Source organism: Erinaceus europaeus, unplaced genomic scaffold (assembly GCF_950295315.1).
Source record: "Erinaceus europaeus unplaced genomic scaffold, mEriEur2.1 scaffold_273, whole genome shotgun sequence".
Taxonomy (NCBI): domain Eukaryota; kingdom Metazoa; phylum Chordata; class Mammalia; order Eulipotyphla; family Erinaceidae; genus Erinaceus; species Erinaceus europaeus.
The window spans coordinates 158,540-179,827 of NW_026647253.1; the positions used below are offsets into that span (position 1 = coordinate 158,540).

At 44.6% G+C, this 21,288-nt stretch overlaps 1 protein-coding gene across 1 annotated transcript in view; it reads right to left on the minus strand.

Annotated features, from left to right (window-relative positions):
• C7 (complement C7) overlaps window positions 1-11,387 on the minus strand; it is a 54,615-nt gene extending 43,228 nt beyond the window's left edge. The window contains exons 1-3 of the mRNA XM_060183866.1: window positions 11,196-11,387; window positions 4,413-4,468; window positions 2,450-2,525 (exon numbers count right to left, since the gene is read on the minus strand). Coding sequence (XP_060039849.1) covers window positions 2,450-2,525; window positions 4,413-4,468; window positions 11,196-11,201 — 138 coding nt within the window. The 5' untranslated portion in view covers window positions 11,202-11,387. The remainder of the gene's footprint in view (window positions 1-2,449; window positions 2,526-4,412; window positions 4,469-11,195) is intronic.
• Between the last annotated feature and the right edge of the window lie 9,901 nt (window positions 11,388-21,288).

Genomic DNA, 21,288 nt, shown 5'->3' on the forward strand with positions numbered 1-21,288 from the left:
CCGTACCCCAGGGTGGCCTCAGCAGCTAGAGCCTGTGCTCAGCGGTCTCATTCTCGCCTGTCAAGTTCTGACCCTGTGACTCCTTTTCATTTCCACTTGTCTCTTTCTGACTGAAAATTATGTGTTTATAATTCAGGCCTGGGACCACTGCATGAAGACCTTTGCTCAAAGAAAAACCACTACTCAGGTGAAAAACATCTCCTGCTTTGCGTTCTTTCCTTAATTTGTTTTTGACTTACAACAGTGGCTTATGTGATGATGGAGTTGGCTTGATTTTTTTCGCCTTGTTGTCTATGTAGTTATTTGCCTGTGATCAAGAGTTGTCTACCATTTTATGTGCCTCTGTGTAACATGTTTTTTAAATGCCACGTATGTAGAGACCATGTGAGGGCTTAATAAAACTCAGGGCCATCTTTGGTGGAAGGTGAGATGCACAGACATCTACCCTGGGTAAATGTGAAGACATGTCCTTGTGACAATAAGAATCACGCAACTCAGAAATTCCTCGACAAAGTAATACTGAAGTTGGTAGAGAGAATTATGACCACCATTATGTCACAAAATAAAATAATTTTCTGTGGCCAGGTGGTAGACACCAGTAGAATGTACATGTTATAACACTCAAGGTCCAGGTTCAAACTCCTGGTCCCCAACTGCAGGGGAAGGCGCTTCATAAGTGAGGAAGCAATGGTACAGGCTTCTCCTTCTCTCTCTCTCTCTTCTCTTATCCAAAATTATTAGTTAAATAAAAATATTAAAAAGACATTATTTTCGGGGGCTGGGTGATAGCGCAGCAGGTTAAGCGAACGTGGCACAAAGCACAAGGACCGGCGTAAGGATCCCGGTTCGAGCCCCCGGCTCCCCACCTGCAGGGGAGTCGCTTCACAGGCGGTGAAGCAGGTCTGCGGGTGTCTGTCTTTCTCTCCCCCTCTCTGTCTTCTCCTCCTCTCTCCATTTCTCTCTGTTCTGTCCAACAACGACAACAGCTATAACAACAATAACAACCACAAGGTCAAGAAAATGAGAAAAATAGCCTCCAGGAGCAGTGGATTCAGAGTGTTGACACCAAGCCCCAGCGATAACCTTGGAGGCAAAAAATAATAATAAATCAATAAATATAAAAATATTCAAAATACATTATTTTCTATAATATCGTCCTGTGGGGAGTGACAGGACTCTTACAAAACCTCGTGGGGAGATGAGAAACCATATTCATTTCAACAACTGCAAGACACTAACCCACCAATAAAAGGAAAATACACAGGGTCTGGGGAGACAGCATGATGATTATACAAAAAAGGCGTTCATGCCTGAAGCTCTGAGGTCCCCTCCCTATCTCCCTCCTCCTCTCAATTTCTCTGTCCTATTAAATATAAGGAAAATAAAACAAAGCAAAATATATTTAAAATGAAAAAAAAAAACTTGCAAAATATTAAGGTCAGGAAAGGTAGCACAGTGGTAGGGTCCGTGCCTTATCTGTATGTGACCTTGGATTCAATCCCCTACACCAAGAAAAAAAAACAAATCTTTCTCTTTTTTTATACTTTTTTTGTGGGGATAAATAGCATAATAGTTCCAGAAAAGAGGTTCTCATGGTTGAGGCTTCAAAGTCCCACGTTCATTCCCCCACATCAGCATAAGTCAGAGCTGAGCAGTGCTCTGGTTAAAAAAAAAAAAAAATAGGGTGGTGGGTAGACAGCATAATGGTTATGCAAACAGACTTTCATGCCTGAGGCTCCAAAGTCTCAGGTTCAATCCCCTGCACCACCATAAGCCAGAGCTGAACAGTGCTCTGGTTAAATTTAAAAAATTACTTTTGGGGGTGGTGACGGGGAAATTTAAAAAAAAAATTACTTTTGATAGACATTCACTATTTGTTATTTAAAACAAGGCAATTATTTTGCTACTTACTATCACTACTTTCAAATGAAAAGAAAAGCTAAATCCATTAAGAATTAAACATATTTTGAATTACATACTAGCTTTATTCGTGCTATACTTATTTCTCTAATAATTAAAGAATTAGGTGGTTCAGAAGATGGCACAGTGGATAAAGCACTGAACTCTCAAGCATGAGGTTCCAAAGTCAATCCCCGGCAGCACAAGTACCACAGTGATGTCTGGTTCTTTCTCTCTCTCCTCCTATATTTCTCATGAATAAATAAATAAAATCTTAGAAAAGAATTAGTAAGTTGTTTTTAACATTTACCTTCCATATATTTCTAAACGCATATGTAAAAATGGAAAAGTCCTGCCAAAAATGAGGCTTTAATCACAATATTAATTATTAAGATCACATTTCTCCTTCCTCAGAATCACTATTGATAGTTATGTTTTTTAAGAAATATAAAAGCAATATTCAAAAATTATAATATTCAAAAGTTGATGAGGGCATTGTCCACGTTAAGCTATCTCTGTGTGTAAATATTCAGTCCTTGCACCGTCTCACCTGAGTCCTGGTACAACCACTGCATTCTGTCCAAGAAGCGTAGGAAGCCCACTGGCAGTTGACTGGAGAGGAAGCACTGCCAGCCGTCCGTCACAAAGCAGGTGGGGAGACAAGAGAGAGGTCAGACCGCGAATAATCGAAAACCAGTCCAAAATTGCTTCGTAGATTATATATATATGAAAAGCCATCAAATCTTCCCTAAATCATATAAAGTCACCTGTGGGGAAGACCAGTGTCAGCTCACCAAACATTCACATTTGAGCCCTCCGAGGCCCCAGGTCCCCCCACCACCACCGCAAGACAGAGTTGAACAGAACTCTGGTCTCTGTCTGTCACTCTACCTCTCAGTTTCTGGGGAGGGTCTTCCACTTCTGTTTTTAACACTTTATTGTAGGGTTAGAGGTTTGCAGTACAGCTGCTAAGATGTGGGAATAACTTCTCACTCTCCCATGATAGGTGTTTGTGAAACACTCTCACCCCCAATTTTGGTCTTTTTTTTTTTTTCTGGAAGTAATTTTTTTTATTTCATTATTGGGGGATTCATGGCTTACAGTCTACGGTAATATACAATAATGTGTGCATACATAACATTTCCTGGTTTTCCACATAACAATACAACCCCCAGTAGGTCCTCTGCCATCATGTCCCAGCACCTGAAGCCTCCCATCTACCCATCCAAGAGTCTTTTACTGCGGTGCAATACACCAACTCTAGTCCAGGTTCTGCTTAGTGTTTTCCCTTCTGTTCTTGTTTTTCAGCTTCTGTCTATGAGTGAGATCATCCCATATTTATCCTTCTCTTTCTGGATGATCTTACTTAAGATGATTTCTTCAAGCTCCATCCAAGATGGGGTGAAGAAGGTGAATTTACCATTTTTAATAGCTGCGTAGTATTCCGTCGTGTTGATGTACCACAACTTTCTCAGCCACTTCTCTGTTGTTGGACACCTGGGTTGCTCCCAGGTTTTGGCTATTACAAATTGTGTTGCTATGAGCATAGGTGTACACACATCTTTTTGGATGGGTATGTTTGGGTGTTAGTTTGTTTGTTTTTTGCCTCCAGGGTTATCTCTGGAGCTTGATGCCTGTACCACGAATCCACTGATCCTGCAGGCTATTTTTTCCCTCTCACTGTCCTTGTTGTTTATTGTATTGTGATTATTATTGTTGTCATTGTCATTGCTGTCATTATTGTTGGAAAGGACAGAAAAAAAGGGAGAGAAGAGGGGAAGACAGAGAGAGGGAGAGAAAGATACCTGCAGACCTGCTTCACCACTTGTGAAGCGACTCCCCTGCAGGCAGGGAGCTGGGGGCTTGAACCAGGATCTTTAAGATGGTTTTTGTACTTTGGGCCATGTGCACTGCGCAACCATCCAACCCCCTTGTTTTTGTTTTTTACCAGATCCCTGCTCAGCTCTGACTTATGGGGCACAGGGGATTGAACCTGGGACTTTGGAGCCTTAGGCATGAGAGTCTCTTTGCAGAACCTTTATGCTGTCTACCCCCCACCCAACTTGGGTCCTTTTCTGCCATCATGCACCAGGACCCCAAAGCCCCAACTCCCTGCCTCCCTTACCCAGAGTGCTTTACTTTAGTGGAATACACCAAAACCAGTCCACGTTTTACTTGTTTCCCCTCTCTGTCCTTGTTTCTTAAATCCCAACGGTGAGGGACATCATCCAATATTCACCCTTCTCTTTTTGGCTTTTGTCACTCAACAAGATACTTTCAAGTTCCATCTAAGAAGAGGTGAAGGGCTTTGTGGTGGTGGTGGTGGTTGTAGTTAGAGTAATCATGCTCACATTGCAATGTAAAAGAAAGAAAGAAAGAAAGAAAGAAAGAAAGAAAGAAAGAAAGAAAGAAAGAAAGAAAGGAAGGAAGGAAGAAAATCAACCATACTAAAGGGATTTCCAAAAATAAAATAACTTGCATGGACCCCACATACAAGTCAGAAAAAGGCTTACCTGGAGAAAATCTGCAACTCCCCGATAAAACCCACTACGATGAATAAGCTTATTGCCTAGATGGGGGGAGAGAAGCACAAAGCCTTGGTTTAGTTTCCATTTCTTCGTGGAGTTCAAAATGAACACATCCATACCCCTCAAGGTGTGTGCACTGGCCGTACAGAAAGCCAAGAAAAACATGGAAAAATCAAGATTCCTCCGGGGGGGGGGGGAGAAGATTACATAATGCTTATGCAAAACAGATGTTTCCACTCTGCTTCTAAATGTTTAAATAATTTTAAAATGTTAAATAAGAGTCATGGGGACCGGGTGGTGGTGTACTCAGTTGAGTGCACATGTCACCATGCACAAGGACCTGGGTTCAAGCCCCGGCTCGCCACCAGCAGGGTGGAAGCTTCCAGAGCCAGGAAGCATATCCACAGGTATCTGTCTTCGTCTCCCTCCTTAATTTATTTTTGTCCTATCAAGCAAAGTCGATTTTTTTTGCCCAGAAAAACTTTGCTCAGTTCTGGCTTTTGATGGTGCAGGGTGTGGTCTGGGAGATAGCTCAGTGGATAAAGCATTGAACTCTCAAGCAAGAGGTCCTGAGTTCAATCCCCGGCAGCACATATGCCAGAGTGATGTCTGGTTCATTCTCTCTCTCGTCCTATCTTTCTCATGAGTAAATAAAATCTTAAAAAAAAAAAAAAAAAAAAAGACTCTCTTGATGGTGCAGGGTATTGAACCTGGGCCTTAGGAGAATCAGGCATGAGAGTCTCTTAGGATAACCATTATGCTATCTACTCCCACACTCAAATAGAGTAGAAAGGGAGAAAAATAATAATAATAAAAATACCCACTGAGAGCAATGAATTCATTGTGCAGGCAATTGGGGGGGGGGATAAGTTTAATGATATTCTATTGACCTTACCTCCTACTATTTAATTCTGGATGTTGGCTCTCTCTCTCTCTCTCTCTCAATATTTTATTTATTTCAATTGCATAAAGACAGGAAAGCTGAGAGAAGAGGGAGAAAGGAGGGGGATACCTGCTGTAGGGCTTCATGGCTTGTGAAATATCCCCCCTGCCAGTAAGGACCGAGGACTTGAACTGGGGTCCTTGCACATCACGGCACACGCACTGCACCAGAGGTGCCACCACCCAGCCCCTCAGTTCTGGAAGCGTGCCCACATGCCGCACTACGTCACAGACCGACAAACTGAAATCGCTACTGGAGCCAAATGGTCAAAAGCATTTTTTTTTTTTTAGAGTTCCCTCGTCCTCACTTCCTTCCTCCATTCTCCTTCTTCCTGACGTCAGAAGCATGAGGGCACCCAGAGAGGGAGAAGCCAAGTCCATTGAGGTGACCTACCGAGTCTCCTCGACTCGCACATGTCAAGAACAGTCTTGCAAATCGTCATCATCCACTCCCAGTGGACTTACCCTGGTTGAAGTGGGGGGAACTGCAGTCAGAAGAGCAGTAGAATTCACTGTACGTGGTCAAGGAGGTGGCGCAGTGGATAAAGTATTGGACTCTCAAGCATGAGATCCAGAGTTCAATCCCCAGCAGCACATGTACCAGAGCATGTCTGGTTTTTTTTTTTTTTTTTTTAGTTTTTTTTAAATATTTATTTATTCCCTTTTGTTGCCCTTATTGCTTTTTATTGTTGTTGTTGATGTCATCGTTGTTGGATAGGACAGAGAGAAATGGAGAGAGGAGGGGAAGACAGAGAGGGGGAGAGAAAGACAGACACCTGCAGACCTGCTTCACCGCCTGTGAAGTGACTCCCCTGCAGGTGGGGAGCCGGGGGCTCAAACCGGGATCCTTATGCCGGTCATTGCACTTTGTGCCACCTGCGCTTAACCCACTGCGCCACCATCCGACTCCTGTCTGGTTTTTTTTTTTCCCTCTCTCTCTCTCATCCTATCTTTCTCATGAATAAATAAATAAAATCTTATTTTAAAAAATTCACTGTACTTCCTCAGTCCTGCCCATGGCTCCTTCCTAATCAATCTCTGTGTGATCCAAACCAGCCTCACACCGAGAATATGACAGGTTTCAAAACCAAATGTAAAATGTGATTGCATTTTGTTTGGGGGGAAAAAAAAATCAAGCATGGATTGAAAAGACATCCAGAAAGAAGCTGAACAGGAAATAACAGTCTATTTCTGGTTATGAAAATATGAACGATTGCTATCACGTTGCTTTTACTTGGATCTGCTTTCCTGACATCTCAGAGTGTAAGGATGTAATTCAGGTCTTTACTGGAGACTCTGTACTTATTAAATCCGTTCATTACAGAAGTCAGTGTAAAGGTCCCAGAACTGCCTCTCCCTTCTCCCCGACCTCCCCAAGCCTCTTTCCCTCCCTGAAGCTGCCACGGGGCTTCCATCACTCTCCAGATCCTTCCATCAATGATCCTCCGAAATTCCCAGTCTTCTTATTAAATCCCAGCTTCCTGCATCTGCCTTTCAGAGTTCCTTTTTTATTGTCATTTTTATCCGTGGTCTAACAGTGTTTGGCAAAATTCTAAGATCTTGGAGATACAATGCCGCATCCATACATGGTATGTGTGTCACCGAAGTCCCCGCCACCCTCAGCAGTTGACACAATTCTCAGAAAGACGGAAAGACAATTTAGTAAACGTTTCTTTTTTGCAAGTTCCTTTGGTTTACAAATTATCTTGGGGTCAGGCAGTGGCACACTAGTTAAGCTTCACATCACAGTGCTCAAGGATCCCGGTTTGAGCCCCCGGCTCCCCACCCGCTGCGGGGTCACGTCACAAGTGGTGAAGCAGCTCTGCAGCTGTCTACCTTTCTCTCCTCCTCCTCTCTGCCTTCCCCTCTTCTCTCCATTTCTCTCTGTCCTATCCAACAACAACAGCAATGACAGCAATAACAGTAACAAGGGCAACAAAATGGGGAAAAAAAATTACCTCGAGGAGCAGTGGGTTCATAGTGCAGGCGATAGATAAGCCCCAGGAATAACCCTTGAGGCAAAAAAAAATACAAATAAAGGAACAGGACCCACTGCAAATTTCTCCCTCTTCTTCCCCATGCTGCCTCAAACTTTCTCAAAGCTGAAGCAGCAGGAGGAGAAGGGATACACACCGAAAAGTGCTGTTCTTGACTCATCCAGCCCGAGACCGGCGGTGGCAGGTCAGTGGGCTCCATGTTGGAATGCCCAGTCTTTATTTCCCAAAACGCACTGCTACACACACAGAATTGGGAACATTAACCCCTGGCACAAACAATTCATTTCTTTTTTCTCTCTACAGTGTGCCTGCCAGGAATCCTTTCTGTGCAGATGTTCTCTGGTCAGGCTGCTTCGTCCTGGCACCCGCCAGGCAGAGTCCCTGCCCATCTCAGTCCAGCTGCTTCCTATCTGGTCCGTGGATACCTACGTGCATTCATGTTCCAGAAAACTCTGGATTTCCCAGGTGTAACCAACAATACCAAGCCAATTCCCTCTCCTATTTTTCCCAGATGTTTATTATTTGTTTGATTATTTTTGTTTTATTTTAATGAGAAAGAGAGTCCAGAGTACTATTCAGCTCTGGTTTATGATTGGACTAAGGAGACAGCATAGTGCTTATCTATGCCTGAGGCTCCAAAACCCCAAATTCAAACCCTAGCTCCACCATAAACCAGAACTGAGCTGGTTCTCTCTCTCTCTCTCTCAAATAAAATAAAAGTATTAAACATCTAGAAATAAATAAAGGGTATCATTGCTGTTGGTTATCTTTTGGTTCAAAGACAACAGATAATACTATCTTCTTTTGTAACTTTGCCAATAAATTAGTAGCACCATCTGGAAAAGAACATCTAAAGATACAAACACTAAAACAGTGTAAATCTCAGAAGGCAGGTGAGAACATCACATCAGACCTGGGAGTGACAAGGAGCCAGAGACCCAGACCTGAGACAGCACTGGCATTATGGTCCACGCCCAGCTCAGTCCTGGCAGGAGGGAGTAGCAGCCTGATCACAACCAGCCGAGAAGAAAACCCTTTTTTGTTCTGAAGCTCCCCTAAGACATCGCTAGTCCTAGCTGCCTCCTACCCCCGTGGTACAGAAGCCATCTAGGGTATCACTCCATTTAGTTCACAACTAAGTAGAAACGACCATGAATTCTCCTTGGAATGACCTCGAAATCCGGTCTGCTGATATGCTTGCTGGTTGCTGAGCGACTTCCCAAGTTCCCTTCTCTGGAATGCGTGCCCTTCAAGCTCACTATAAACAATTTCAAATACTGGCTAGACTCTGTATGCAACTTGGAGAGAACTAATCTATTTTTATTTTTATTTCCATTTCTATTGTTTATTTTATTTTATTTTTTGAGGCCGAGAGAAATTGAGAGGGGGAAAAGGAACTAGAGAAGGAGACAGAAAGAGAGACGCCTGCAACTCCCCTTTACAGGTGGGGACTGGGAGCTGGGAGCTGGAGTCAGGATCTTTGCACATTGTAACACGTACACTCACCAGCCCCTGGAGAGAACTAATTTATTTTTTGTATTCAATAAACCAGTTGAAGCTGGTTTGCTATCACGGCAACAAAATACTATAACAGTCAATGATATAAGCACATTTGAAACACAATTATTACGATCCCATAAACAAGGAAATTAACTGAAGGCTGATTCAAATCCTAGGAGAAAATGTATTATCAGCTAGGTGACTTTAGCAAAAACAGCACATTCTTGTCTGGCTAGCAAATGTTCTGAAATTTTAAATAAAATTACAAGGCAGTGTGATAGAGATTACGCTGTGCCATACGTCCAGCTGTGTAAGATCACTAGGTGCTTGGCCACCACAACAGTAAACAGATCAACTGTGGGGTCTGCCTTGAATTTTTAATCATCTCATTCCCTGCAAGGCATAACTTATTCAAGACCTATCTATCACTCCTCCTTTCTCCCCCCCTGGAAAGTGAGTGTAGATTCTGGCTGGTAAGGTGGTAACCATGGAAGCAGCCTAGCGGTTGACAGGGCTGAGAGATGATGGTTTCAGCATTACTATGTAAAAAAAAAAAAAAAAAAGATTAATTTAAATGTCAAATTTTGATAAAAAAAATAAAATTTTATAGCTGTTTCATTTTATTTTTGCATCCCAGAAATTGACCCTAGGATTGCAACTTGTGTTTGTCCTCTCTTTAGTTCAATACTATTTTTTTTAATATTTTTTTATTTATTCCCTTTTGTTGCCCTTGTTTTATCGGTATGGTTATTATTGTTGTTGTTGATGTCATCATTGTTGGATAGGACAGAGAGAAATGGAGAGAGGAAGGGAAGACAGAGAGGGGGAGAGGAAGATAGACACCTGCAGACCTGCTTCACCGCCTGTGAAGCGACTACCCCGCAGGTGGGGAGCCAGGGGCTCGAACCGGGATCCTTACACCTGTCCTTGTGCTTTGCGCTACGTGCCCTTAACCCGCTGCACTACCACCCGACTTTTTTTTTTTTTAAGTATTTCTTCTCATTAGGGAAAGAGAGACTCTCAATATCCTTCTGATATTGCAATGCCAGAGATGGAACCCAAGACCTCACATTTGAGAATTCAACACTATATCCATCCACTGTGCCACCCACCGCCCAGGCTGGGAGCGTTCAGTTCTTTTTAACATTTAATCATTTTACCTTGAGTGAACTTCATTATACGTGGCAAAACATCAGCGTCATCTCATCTACTGACATTATCTACTCTCATGCTGATTCTTCCATCTAGGATTCTAGATGCTAAAGGTCCAAGTCTCCAGATGCATTTTTTTATTTATATTTGTTTTTATAATGTGATAGCACAGAAAGAAACGGGGACACGTGCAGCCCTACTGTGCTCAGAAAGCATCCTTCCTGTGAGTAGGGCTGGGGGCTTGAACTCAGATCTTTGCACATGGTGTGAGCACTCAACCAGGGGCATCACTGCTCGAGCCCCGAGATGAGATGAACCTTCATACAGAACTCTTACATAATCCCAGGGGCTCATGCATGCCTCCAAATCAAACAAAAAATTACACTGGATGAAAATTTTCCCTGGGAAATAAGAACAGTGCTGTTGTATTTCTTTCTCTATGGCTGTCTGAAGATGTTTATAAACATCGTCTCCAAACCCGAACTCCCAGACCTCTAAACCAATGATTTCAATGCAAGGTAAAATAAATAAATGAATGAATAAATAAATAATGGGGGGCAGGCGGTGGTGAAACCAGTCAAGCGCACATAGTACTAAGCTCACAGACCCAGCCTCAAGCCCCTGGCTCCCCATCTGCAGGGGAGTCGCTTCACAGATGGTGAAGCAGGTCTGCAGGTGTCTGTCTTTCCCTCCCCCTCTCTGTCTTCCCCTCCTCTCTCCATTTCTCTCTGTCCTATCGAATAAAATTTAAAAAGAAAAAAAGAAAGAAATGGCCACCAGCTGGAGTGATGGTCCATTATGCCAGCACCAAGCCCTAGCAACTGGAGGCAAACTAATAATAATAATAATTTAATGTTTAAAGGATGGGGGTGCACTTTGTCTAAACTGTTAAATACAGTTAAGGACTTTAAAGCCCTTTTAAGAGTGGTTGGACAGTGGCTTACACGCTGTAAGATCACACCTCCATCACCAAAGTCCTGCGCCTTGCCCTCCCCACACACTGACCACCATGGTTCTTACAAAGTTAGTCTGTTTTTTTTGTTTTGTTTTTTAAGTTTCCAGATATTTCTCTTTTCTGGTTTCCCATATCACATCTCCTTACTTGATTTCTTTCCGTTAAGCTTCGAGCTCTTTTTGTGACAGTTTCATTTCAAAGGTAATAAATTCATTTTCTTACCTTCATGCTTTGAAATCATCCAGGGTATAAAAGAAGAGAAAAAGTTCCACTGAGTTCAGCCCAGTGAATTTTCAACAACAGGAAGGACCCAGCAGTGAGCTTCCTCCCTATCTCTCCCTGCTGGGGACTCCCTGGACCCTCATAAATAGAGTAAGAGGCTCTGAGACTCAAGCCCTCCCCCAGACAAACTCTCTAGGGACATGACAGCCTGTGTCTAGAAGCCAGACGCATCTTATCAACTGACACAGCCCTTAGCTACAGCCAGTTGGAACTATTTAAAAGTGTAGTTCTGAGAAACCAAACTATCAGTCAAGAAAGGCAGTGAGCGCTCTCAGCACAGATGTTTAAGCGATTTCCAACTGAAGGAGAGACGCTTTGTCAGGCCATGAATAAGCCCCATTCCTGTTTCAGTCAACAAAACTAAGCAGATGCTTTTTCATGTGTTGACAGAAGAATGTTACACACCAAACTTAAGAGTTAAACACTCAGAGAGGCCCAGCGGTGATGCAGCGGGTTAAGCACGTATATTACAAAACGCAAGGACCAGCTCAAGGCTCCCCACCTGCAGGGGAGTCTCTTTGCAAGCAGTGAAGCAGATCTGCAGGTATCTATCTTTCTCTCCCCCTCTCTGTATTCTCCTCCTCTCTCTATTCTATTCTCTATTCTCCTACCCAATAAAAAAGGAAGGAAGGAAGGAAGGAAGGAAGGAAGGAAGGAAGGAAGGAAGGAAGGAAGGAGGAACTAAACGCTTGTTAAGTGGAGACAGGAGGAAGAGGTCATTGCTGTTCAAAAGGTACATGGGACATGGTGGAGTGGAATGTGCCCAGGTGTCGATCTATAGGGCCGCGTCAGTATAATACGCACTCCCGCATGCTCGACTCTGAGTCATTAAAACAGAGCATCCAGGTCGGTGAGACAGCATAATGGTTATCCAGAAAGTCTCGACGCCGAGGTCCCAGGTTCAAGCCCCAACACCTCCGTAAGCCAGAACTGAGCAAATGCACTGGCAAAAATAAATATCAACAAGATCATTTTTTCAGGTATTTTAAAGATTTGAAGTTTTGCCAACAATGAGTCCTGACCCTTGGATATCCAGATCACACTGTGGGAAAATGATTTTCAAGGTACTGCACTGACTGCGCACTTCCTGACGGCACGGCCGGCCAGCACAGCTCTCAGGACGTTACTGTGTCCTGCAGGTTCACGTCTGTTTGTAGCTGAGCTCCAGTTTTATTTGCACGGTTGGGTCAAACGTTTTCACACTTATTGCAACGGTAGAAGAGACATACATTTAAATGAGAACGGAAATCTGAGCTGAGATTACTTTTGCTTCTTTTTTTCCATTTTTCAATCAGAGCACAGTTCAGCTCTGGCTGGTGTTGGGGATTAAAACTGGGATTTTGGAGCTTTGGTCCTAAAGATCTCTTTGCATTTTTACTGTCTTCCCCATCCTGGGTGTATTTTAAATAATTCACCCAGCAGTGAGCTTTTTTTTTTTTTTAATCATATTTAACTGGAGCATTTCCTTATTTTTTTTTTTGAAGAGATAGACTGACCAGAGCTCTGCTCAGCTCTGGCTTATAGTGACCCAAGAGGCTGAACCTAGGACTTTGCACCTCGTGAACAAAAGGCTACTGTTGTTGCTTGTTTGCTTTTGTGTAACCGTTATGCTTTCTCTCCCACCCATTTTTTGAAGGAAGCCCTTAGTGACTGATGAAGTCCCAGACACAATAAAAAAAAGAAAGAAAAAAAAGTTCCTGAATGGCCAAATATCCCTGGGAGGGAACACACACACACACACACACACACACACACACACACACGGAACTAGTCTCCGACTAACATCACACACTGCACTGTCAGTTACGTGCCTTTCCACGTTACAGAGCGCAAGGACCAGGTTCAAGCCCCGGCCCCCCACCTGCAGGGGGAAAGCAGGGCTACAGGTGTCTCTCTGTCTCTCTCCCTCTCTGCCTCCCCCCCTCTTCTCAATTTCTGGCTGTCTCTAACTAATAAATAAATAAAGATGATTTTAAAAATCATAAAAAATGAAAACTAAGTTAAGTGCACTTCCACACCTGTTGGTATGCATGAGACCCCTTCTGTTTCATTTGGTTTAAATCCCCCCTGCTTAACACTATTCTATTTACATAACCACTTCATTCTATTTACATAACCACTGTTAACAAGTTCCACCCTCCCTCCAGGGCATTTGTGGTTCAGTGATAGGATTCTCGCCTAATCTGCCCCCTCCTTGTCACACTCTGATTTTCACCAGTCACTTTTCACTCCACCCTCTCTATGTCACATCCTGTTTCCACCCTACTTGGCAAGTATATATAAAGACAGCATTGTGAGTTTTAGAGTACAGTACCTTGAGTTTAGCTTAGCTTGGTATAGATTGCGCTGCGTCCTGCATGAATAAAGAGATACTGCCTACAACCCAGCCATGAGTCCCTGGTCGTCTGTTTCCCACCCGTGAAGCCAGCCCGGCGAAAACAACATAGCCCGCACAAAACAACACACACCGAGGTGAAAAAAAAACTTTAAATTTTTTGTAGTTGTAATTTCTCAAATCCATGTGACCCCAGAACACCCAAAACCGGTGTATGTTTTTTTGCAGAGCCGAAACTCAGTGGGCAGAGGCGCAGGGAAGCGGCTATTGCCAGACCAGGAGAGGCCCCCAAGGTGATGCTTTCCCCCCTCCCCGGCCCCTCTCTCACCCGCACCTCCAGGCAGTGCCAGCAGCCCCGGGCGCTCATGAAATAAATAATAAGCCACGGAAGACAGCAAAAAGACTGTTCTGCTCCTCCTCTGGGAGGTGTTGAAAAACATCTTAGCAGGCCAATTTCTAGCCATTTCGCTTTGTTCTGAATTGTTCCGGGAGACTGACTCTGGGGGCAGCACAAGGCTGGACTCGCTGAGGAAAGAGAGAAAAGAGAAAAAAGAGGAAAAAGAGAAAGTCTCTTCCACTGGGCTGCCAAGGTCAGAACGCGACTGCCATTTGGAGCAAAGAGGCAACAGCCCCCTCTAGTGGCAAAGATGCTCCAGTTCTTTGGCTGAAAACATCACCGAGCTCTGGAGTTGAACCATTAAAAGAAAGTGAAAAATATTGAATATTCTTAGGCTCCCAGTCCAGGGCTTGTTAAGTTAATAAGTACTCCAGGTGGTCTTTCTTTCTTTCTTTCTTTCTTTCTTTCTTTCTTTCTTTCTTTCTTTTTTAATTAAAGTGTCACTATGTTGGGGAGTCCTGAGGTTACCAAACAGACATGATGGGCCTAGACTTGTTACTGGTCATCTTTTTCAGGAACAAAACAGACCCCTGGGAGTCTGGAGGTGGTGCAGCGGGTTAAGCGCAAGGACCAGCGTAAGGATCCCGGTTCGAGCCCCCGGCTCCCCACCTGCAGGGGAGTCGCTTCACAGGCGGTGAAGCAGGTCTACAGGTGTCTGTCTTTCTCTCCCCCTCTCTGTCTTCCCCTCCTCTCTCCATTTCTCTCTGTTCTATGCAACAACAACAACAATAACTACAACAATTAAACAGCAAGGACAACAAAAGGAAATAAATAAATCAATATTTTTTTAAAAAACAGACCCCTTTGTGGGCCCCCATAGAACCTTGCCCTCAACTTGGATCAACAATGGTAGAGAATGTTTCATCCTCCTCCAAAGGGAGGCTGGACAACATACTCTATGCTACACCTGAGGAAGATGGGTCCTGATATGGGGGCAGCTTGGAACGTTCCTACTCATGACCACAGAATGTGAGCTCAGATCTACAGAGATGCAGAGGTCACACAGGCTCCTAAGCTGAATATGGGCCCCAGACCAAATCAGATAGATGGGGTTTACAGTCAACAATATTTATACCCCTGTCCCATATTAGGGAGCTACTCTCTTCCCTGATCCAGCTTTCTGGTCCTTTTTCTAGCCTTGACACCATCTCCCCAGACAATAACTTGGATCCCGGTTCAAGCCCCCAGGTCCCCACCTTTCTTGAAAAAAAAAAAAGATGTCTAATCCAGTAAGTTTCCTGTTCCTTATGTAAGGTGAATTTTTTTTCCCCACTCTCATAAACCATTCAGTACTCTGCTGTGTAATGAGCACTCTGGGAGGGGGGGGGGAGGGAGAGAAAGAGAGAGAGGCAGAGAGCTGGAGAATATTAAATATTTAATACTGATTTACAAAATTACAGGATCACAGGGTCTAATTCCACACCATTCCCACCACCGGCTCTGTGTCCCCATGCCTCCATTGCAAACTGTAGTGGTTGTCCCAAGGTCACATAGATGGGTTGACTATTATTTCTACAACTATCTGTCTATATTTGTAGATATTTGCCCCCCCCCCTTTTTTTTCCTAGGTCCCTTTTTCCTCTTCTTTCTCAGAGTCCTGGTGGCGTTGGAGTTCAGAGCCCTCCGGTCACCTTCCCCCTGTCATTTCTCCCGCTCTGGGAGTGTGGATCAAGGTTCTTTACGGGATGCTGTGTGATGTTCAGAAACTTACTTCTCTGCCCTCACTCAGTTCCACTACTGAGAAACATTGTTTCACACAATCTTTAGAGTCACTAAGAGAATCAACTGCCTTTTTCACATGTTAAAGCAACACTTGGCAAATAAAGACTGTTCTCTGGCAGTTGGCTAAGAGAAATGCACTGAAGATCAGTTTCCATACTCCCTGCAGCCAGTGAGAGTTGTCATGGTGAGGGCCTGGCAGAAGCCTGTTTTCTCCTTATAAGTAACCATGAGAGCAGCATCTGCTGACTGTTAAATAATAATAAAATAGGATCCGGGTGGTGGCACACCTGGCTAAGTGCACATGTTACAGTGCACACAGACCCGGGTTCAAGCCCCCGGTCCCCACCTGCAGGGGGAATGCTTTGCGAGTGGTGAAGCAGGGCTGCAGGTGTCTCTCTGTCTCTCCCCCTCTATATCACCCGCTTCCCTCTCGATGTCTAGCTATCTCTATCCAATAAAGATAATTCAAAAAATAAGTAAATAATAATAAAATAAAATAACTGCAGCCTTTTTTCATCAACCAACTAACTACACAAGACAAATGGATGTAAGCCCCAGTCTAAAAAGTTTCAAAGCATGAAACCCAAGTTCAGATTCTTTCCAATGCTTGACCCAAACACCCCCATTCACGGGCCTGGTGGGACCCCCCCTTTAGGACTGCCCCCACAGTGTAGCCCAGGGACGTAACCCTTATCCTGAAATAAATGATTTTCTATTTAGTAACCAAAGGGGGAGGGAGGGTTATAGCTTTGGTAGAATGCAAGTCTTACATATCTGAGTCCCAGGGTTCAGTCGCCGGCACAAAGGGGGAGAGAGTCACAAACCCAGTCATGATTTCTTATTCCGATTCCTCGTTAATATTTCATTGAACGATGACTTAAGAAACAAGAGGAGAAGACAGTGTAGAATAAGCTCTTTTCACCAGGGTACTGATGAGTTCTGGTTTACGGTGGTCTGACCCTGACACTTGCGAGCCTCTGGCTGGAGAGTCTCTTTGCATAACCATTAAGCTACCTAGCCCCACCCTGTAGTGTAAACTTGATCCTTTTCTTTAGATTTCACAGAGCTCTAAGGTTTTCTTCATGTTGATTGTAATTCTCTGGAGTAAACTGGAGAGATAGCTTAAGGGCTCTGCAAAAAAAAAAAAACTTTTATACCAGAGTCACCAAAGGTTCCAGTTTCAACCCCAGCAGCATCCTTAACCAGAACTGAGGAACGTTCTGGGTTAAAAAATATTAGTAAAAAAAGGAAACAAGTCGGGGGCTGTTGGTATGCAGGAGACCCCTTCTGTTTCATTTGGTTTAAATCCCCCTGCTTAACTATTCTATTACATAACCACTTCATTCTATCTACATAACTGCTGTTAACAAGCACCACCCTCCCTCCAGGGCATTGGTGGTTCAGTGATAGGATTCTCGCCTGCTCCACCCTCTCCTCTCCTTGTCACACCCTGATCCTCTCCTTGTCACACTCTGATTTTCGCCAGTCACTTTTCTCTCCACCCTCTCTATGTCACATCCTGTTTCCACCCTACTTGGCGAGTATATATAAAGACAGCATTGTGAGTTTTACGGTAACTTTAGTTTAGCTTAGCTCAGCTTAGATTGTGCTGCGTCCTGCGTGAATAAAGAGATACTGCGTACAACTCAACCATGAGTCCCTGGTCGTCTGTTGCCCTCCCGTGAAGCCAGCCCGGTGAAAACAACATAACCCGTTGAAAACAACATATGGCGCTACAACATGGGACTGGAGCTGCGCAACTCCCAGATAAGTGAAGACTTTGCCTACCTATGCACTATGGTCTTCTCTTCTACTTATGAAGAGGTTTGCCAAAGCCTCTACTGTTTCATCATGAGACAGTTTCTCTGTCTCTGGAACATTTTACTCTGGGCCACACTTCAGTTCCCTGACCGGGAACTTTGGTTTCTTATGACCGGGATCATAGAGCTTGGGAGATGCACGGAGATTTCTCCTTGGACTTTCTGGATTCTCTCTCTCATGTTTCCCGAAGAAAAGGACTACATTTTGCTCCAGGCCACAGTTTGGTTCTTTATGACCGTGATCGTAGATCTTGGGATATGCATGGGGATTTCCACTGGGACTTTCTGGACTTCTTCTCACATGTTTCCCACTGAGAAGGACTACTCTAATTTGAGGAGCATTCTCCAGTACCCTGGCAGTCCCCAAGAATGGAGACACATGGTTAGTTCTACTCTCCTGATTGGATTCTTTCTTCGATGGGAAGACGCTTTTAAAAATGGGTGCCTGAAGCAATCCAGCAGGAACAGTCAGAAGCACCCTAAATGGAATTTCGAGGAGCTTTTTGGACTAGGACGCCCTCCGGGGACTCTTAATACTATATGTCTTCACATGAAAAAGCATCTACTCAAATGGAATTCCTGGAAATCCATTTGGACCCCTGTTCTCTGACATCGCCCACAAGATGGAATGACTACAACACACCACCGGAAACCAATGATGTGATCTGGCACAACCTGAAGAAACAAATTCACAGACTCCAAAGATCACTCTCTACAGAAAAGCAGAATTCTGGTGGCCGACATTCCCCATCGAGACAGACGTGCAGCGTTTCATCCTCCGGCATTTTCTTCTGTGGTCAGCTACTTTGGACTGACACCTCCATCGGACTTACTGGTACACGCTGCTGTGTTTCTCAAAGACTAACTTCAGCCAATTGCCTTGAGACTTTATAGACCATGTCCCCTCGCCTGCAGGCTCTGTCCCAGAGGCAGAAAACTCCCCCTCCTTATTAGGTTATGCCCACAGAGGCATGAAGCGCCCCAAGAGGCAAGAGATGCCCACAGAGGCAGGAAACGCCCTTTGAGGCAAGAGATGTCCCCAGAGGCATGAAGCATTCCCAGAGGCAAGAAATGCCCTTTCGCCTGCTAGGCCTTGCCCTTTGAGACAAGAAACGTTCCCTTTGGCATCACACTGGTTATTGCTGCTCACCTATTTTGTTTTCCATGTCTTATGCCAGTTCTTTTGAAAATGCCTGTACGATATAGGTTTCTGTTCACCCCACAATCCTGATACTATGGCCATTAGTTAAAAAGAAAGGGGGAATTTTTGGTATGCATGAGACCCCTTCTGTTTCATTTGGTTTAAATCCCCCCTGCTTAACACGATTCTATTTACATAACCACTTCATTCTATCTACATAACCGCTGTTAACAAGCACCACCCTCCCTCCAGGGCATTAGTGGTTCAGTGATAGAATTCTCGCCAGCTCTACCCCCTCTCCTTGTCACACCCTGATCCTCTCCTTGTCACACTCTGATTTTCACCAGTCACTTTTCTCTCCACCCTCTCTATGTCACATCCTGTTTCCACCCTACTTGGCAAGTATATATAAAGACAGCATTGTGAGTTTTACGGTAACTTTAGTTTAGCTTAGCTCAGCTTAGACTGTGCTGCGTCCTGCATGAATAAAGAGATACTGCCTACAGCTCAACCATGAGTCCCTGGTCGTCTGTTGCCCTCCCGTGAAGCCAGCCCGGCGTAAAGAACAGGGGGTCAGGCGGTAGTGCAGCAGGTGAAGTGCACATGGTGCAAAGCGCAAGGACCAGCATAAGGATCCAGGTTCGATCCCCCGGCTCCCCACCTGCAGGGGAGTCGCTTCACAGGCAGTGAAGCAGGTCTGCAGGTGTCTATCTTTCTCTCCCCCTCTCTGTCTTCCCCTCCTCTCTCCATTTCTCTCTGTCCTATCCAACAACAACAACATCAGTAACAACAACAATAATAATTACAATAATAAAAAACAACAAGGACATGGGGCCAGTGTTATGCCCAGAAGCTCGAGTCCCGATCTCACACAAAGAAGACCAGAATCACATGCAATAGCAAGCGCCTTTATTAGCAAGCTTAAGCTTGGGCCACCAACACCCTTCTATGCAAGGGGAGAGTCTGCGACCCCGATCATTTTCCATCCCACCTTTTTATAATTATCACAGGATGGGGACAGGTGGAAATATTTACACGGAAAAAGGAACAGACGGTTTTGGGTTAACAGCTGTTCTCAATATTCGGGGGTTTTCTCTAACCTCCACAGCCAGGTGGTGGCGCACTTGGTTGAGCGCACATGTTACAGAGCACAAGGACCCAGGTTCAAGCCCCTGGTCCCCACCTTTTGGGGGAAAGCTTCACAAGTGGTGAAGCAGGGGTGCAGGTGTCTCTCTGTCTCTCTCCCTCTCTATCACCCCCTTCCCTCTCAATTTCTGACTGTCTCTATCCAACAGATAAAGATTTTTAAAAATAAATAAAAAACAACAAGGGCAACAAAAAAGGAATAAATAAATAAATAGTAAAAAAAAAATTTTTTTAAGAAGGAAGCAAGTCGCCTGGAGTAATAACTGCACAATTTCCTCATGAGAAGGAGAGAGAGAGAGAGAGAGAGAATCCAGGCGGGGAGGTGACAGGATTAAAGCCAGGACCTCTATCATTTAAGCCTCACCTTGAAATGAAACGTCCCCCAGTTCCACAGTGGACAGACAGAGGGGTCGGCCATTCTCACAGCAAACCTAGGGGACTAGAAACCTTAACCGATCAGGTTGGATCTTTTTGTTTGGCAGAACACAGCCAACCAAACCGCCTCTCTCATTCCGTGTTCACTCGCACCTGGGCAGGAACCCACCCACCTCATCCTTGGTTTTCCTTGATGACTCACATGTGACCCATCTGTCCACAGGTGACCCTTGCACCTGAGCACACCTGCTCCGTGCACCTCATAGCCAGTCAAAAGGGACCTTTTCCAAAACCACCCTGTCCCCACCAACCCCACCAACGCATCGGCCCCAGCTTGAAGGAAATGCAGGCGACTTTGCAAATCTGGCGGACAGGACAGCAGGCCCCTAGACTCCACCGAATGATAAAGAGAAATGAGAGACAGACATCACAGCCCCGGTGGACAGCTCATGAATAGTCCCCAATGCATGGTGCTTCTCTATTTTTGTTTGTTTGCTTTTAAGTATTTTATTTATTTTTGAGAGAGATGCAGAGAGAGAAAGACACAGAGAGAAACGCCAGAGCCCTGCTCAGCTGTGGCTTACGGTGGTGCAGGGGATTGAGCCTGGGACTTCAGAGCCTGTGGCATGAGAGTCTGTTTGCAGAGCCATTGTGCTGTCTACCCCCTGCACTGGTGCTTCTCTGCGGTGGCTGGGGACGTGGACCTGGACAGGGACAGGTGGTAACGGTGAGTGCAGTCACTGCATGAGCTGTCTCCTGACTCTCAAATGATTCTGAGTCACTCACACGGCCCAGGGACAAAGGAAGAAATGCCATCTTCACTATCATTGAAGAAATGCTGGTGGGGGTAGGTAGCATCCTAGTTATGCAAAGCAACCTCATGCCTGAGGCTCTGCTGTTTCTCTCTGTGTCTTTCTCTGCATCTCTCTCAAAAATAAAATAAATGAAATACTTTTTTTAAAAAATTGAATTAAGCTGCCTGGTGGTGCATCTGTTTACCATGTACAAGAACCCAGGTTCAAGCCCCTGTCCCCACCTGCAAGAGGGAAGCTTCATGAGTGTTGAAGCAGGGCTGCAGGTGTGTCTCTCCCTGTCTC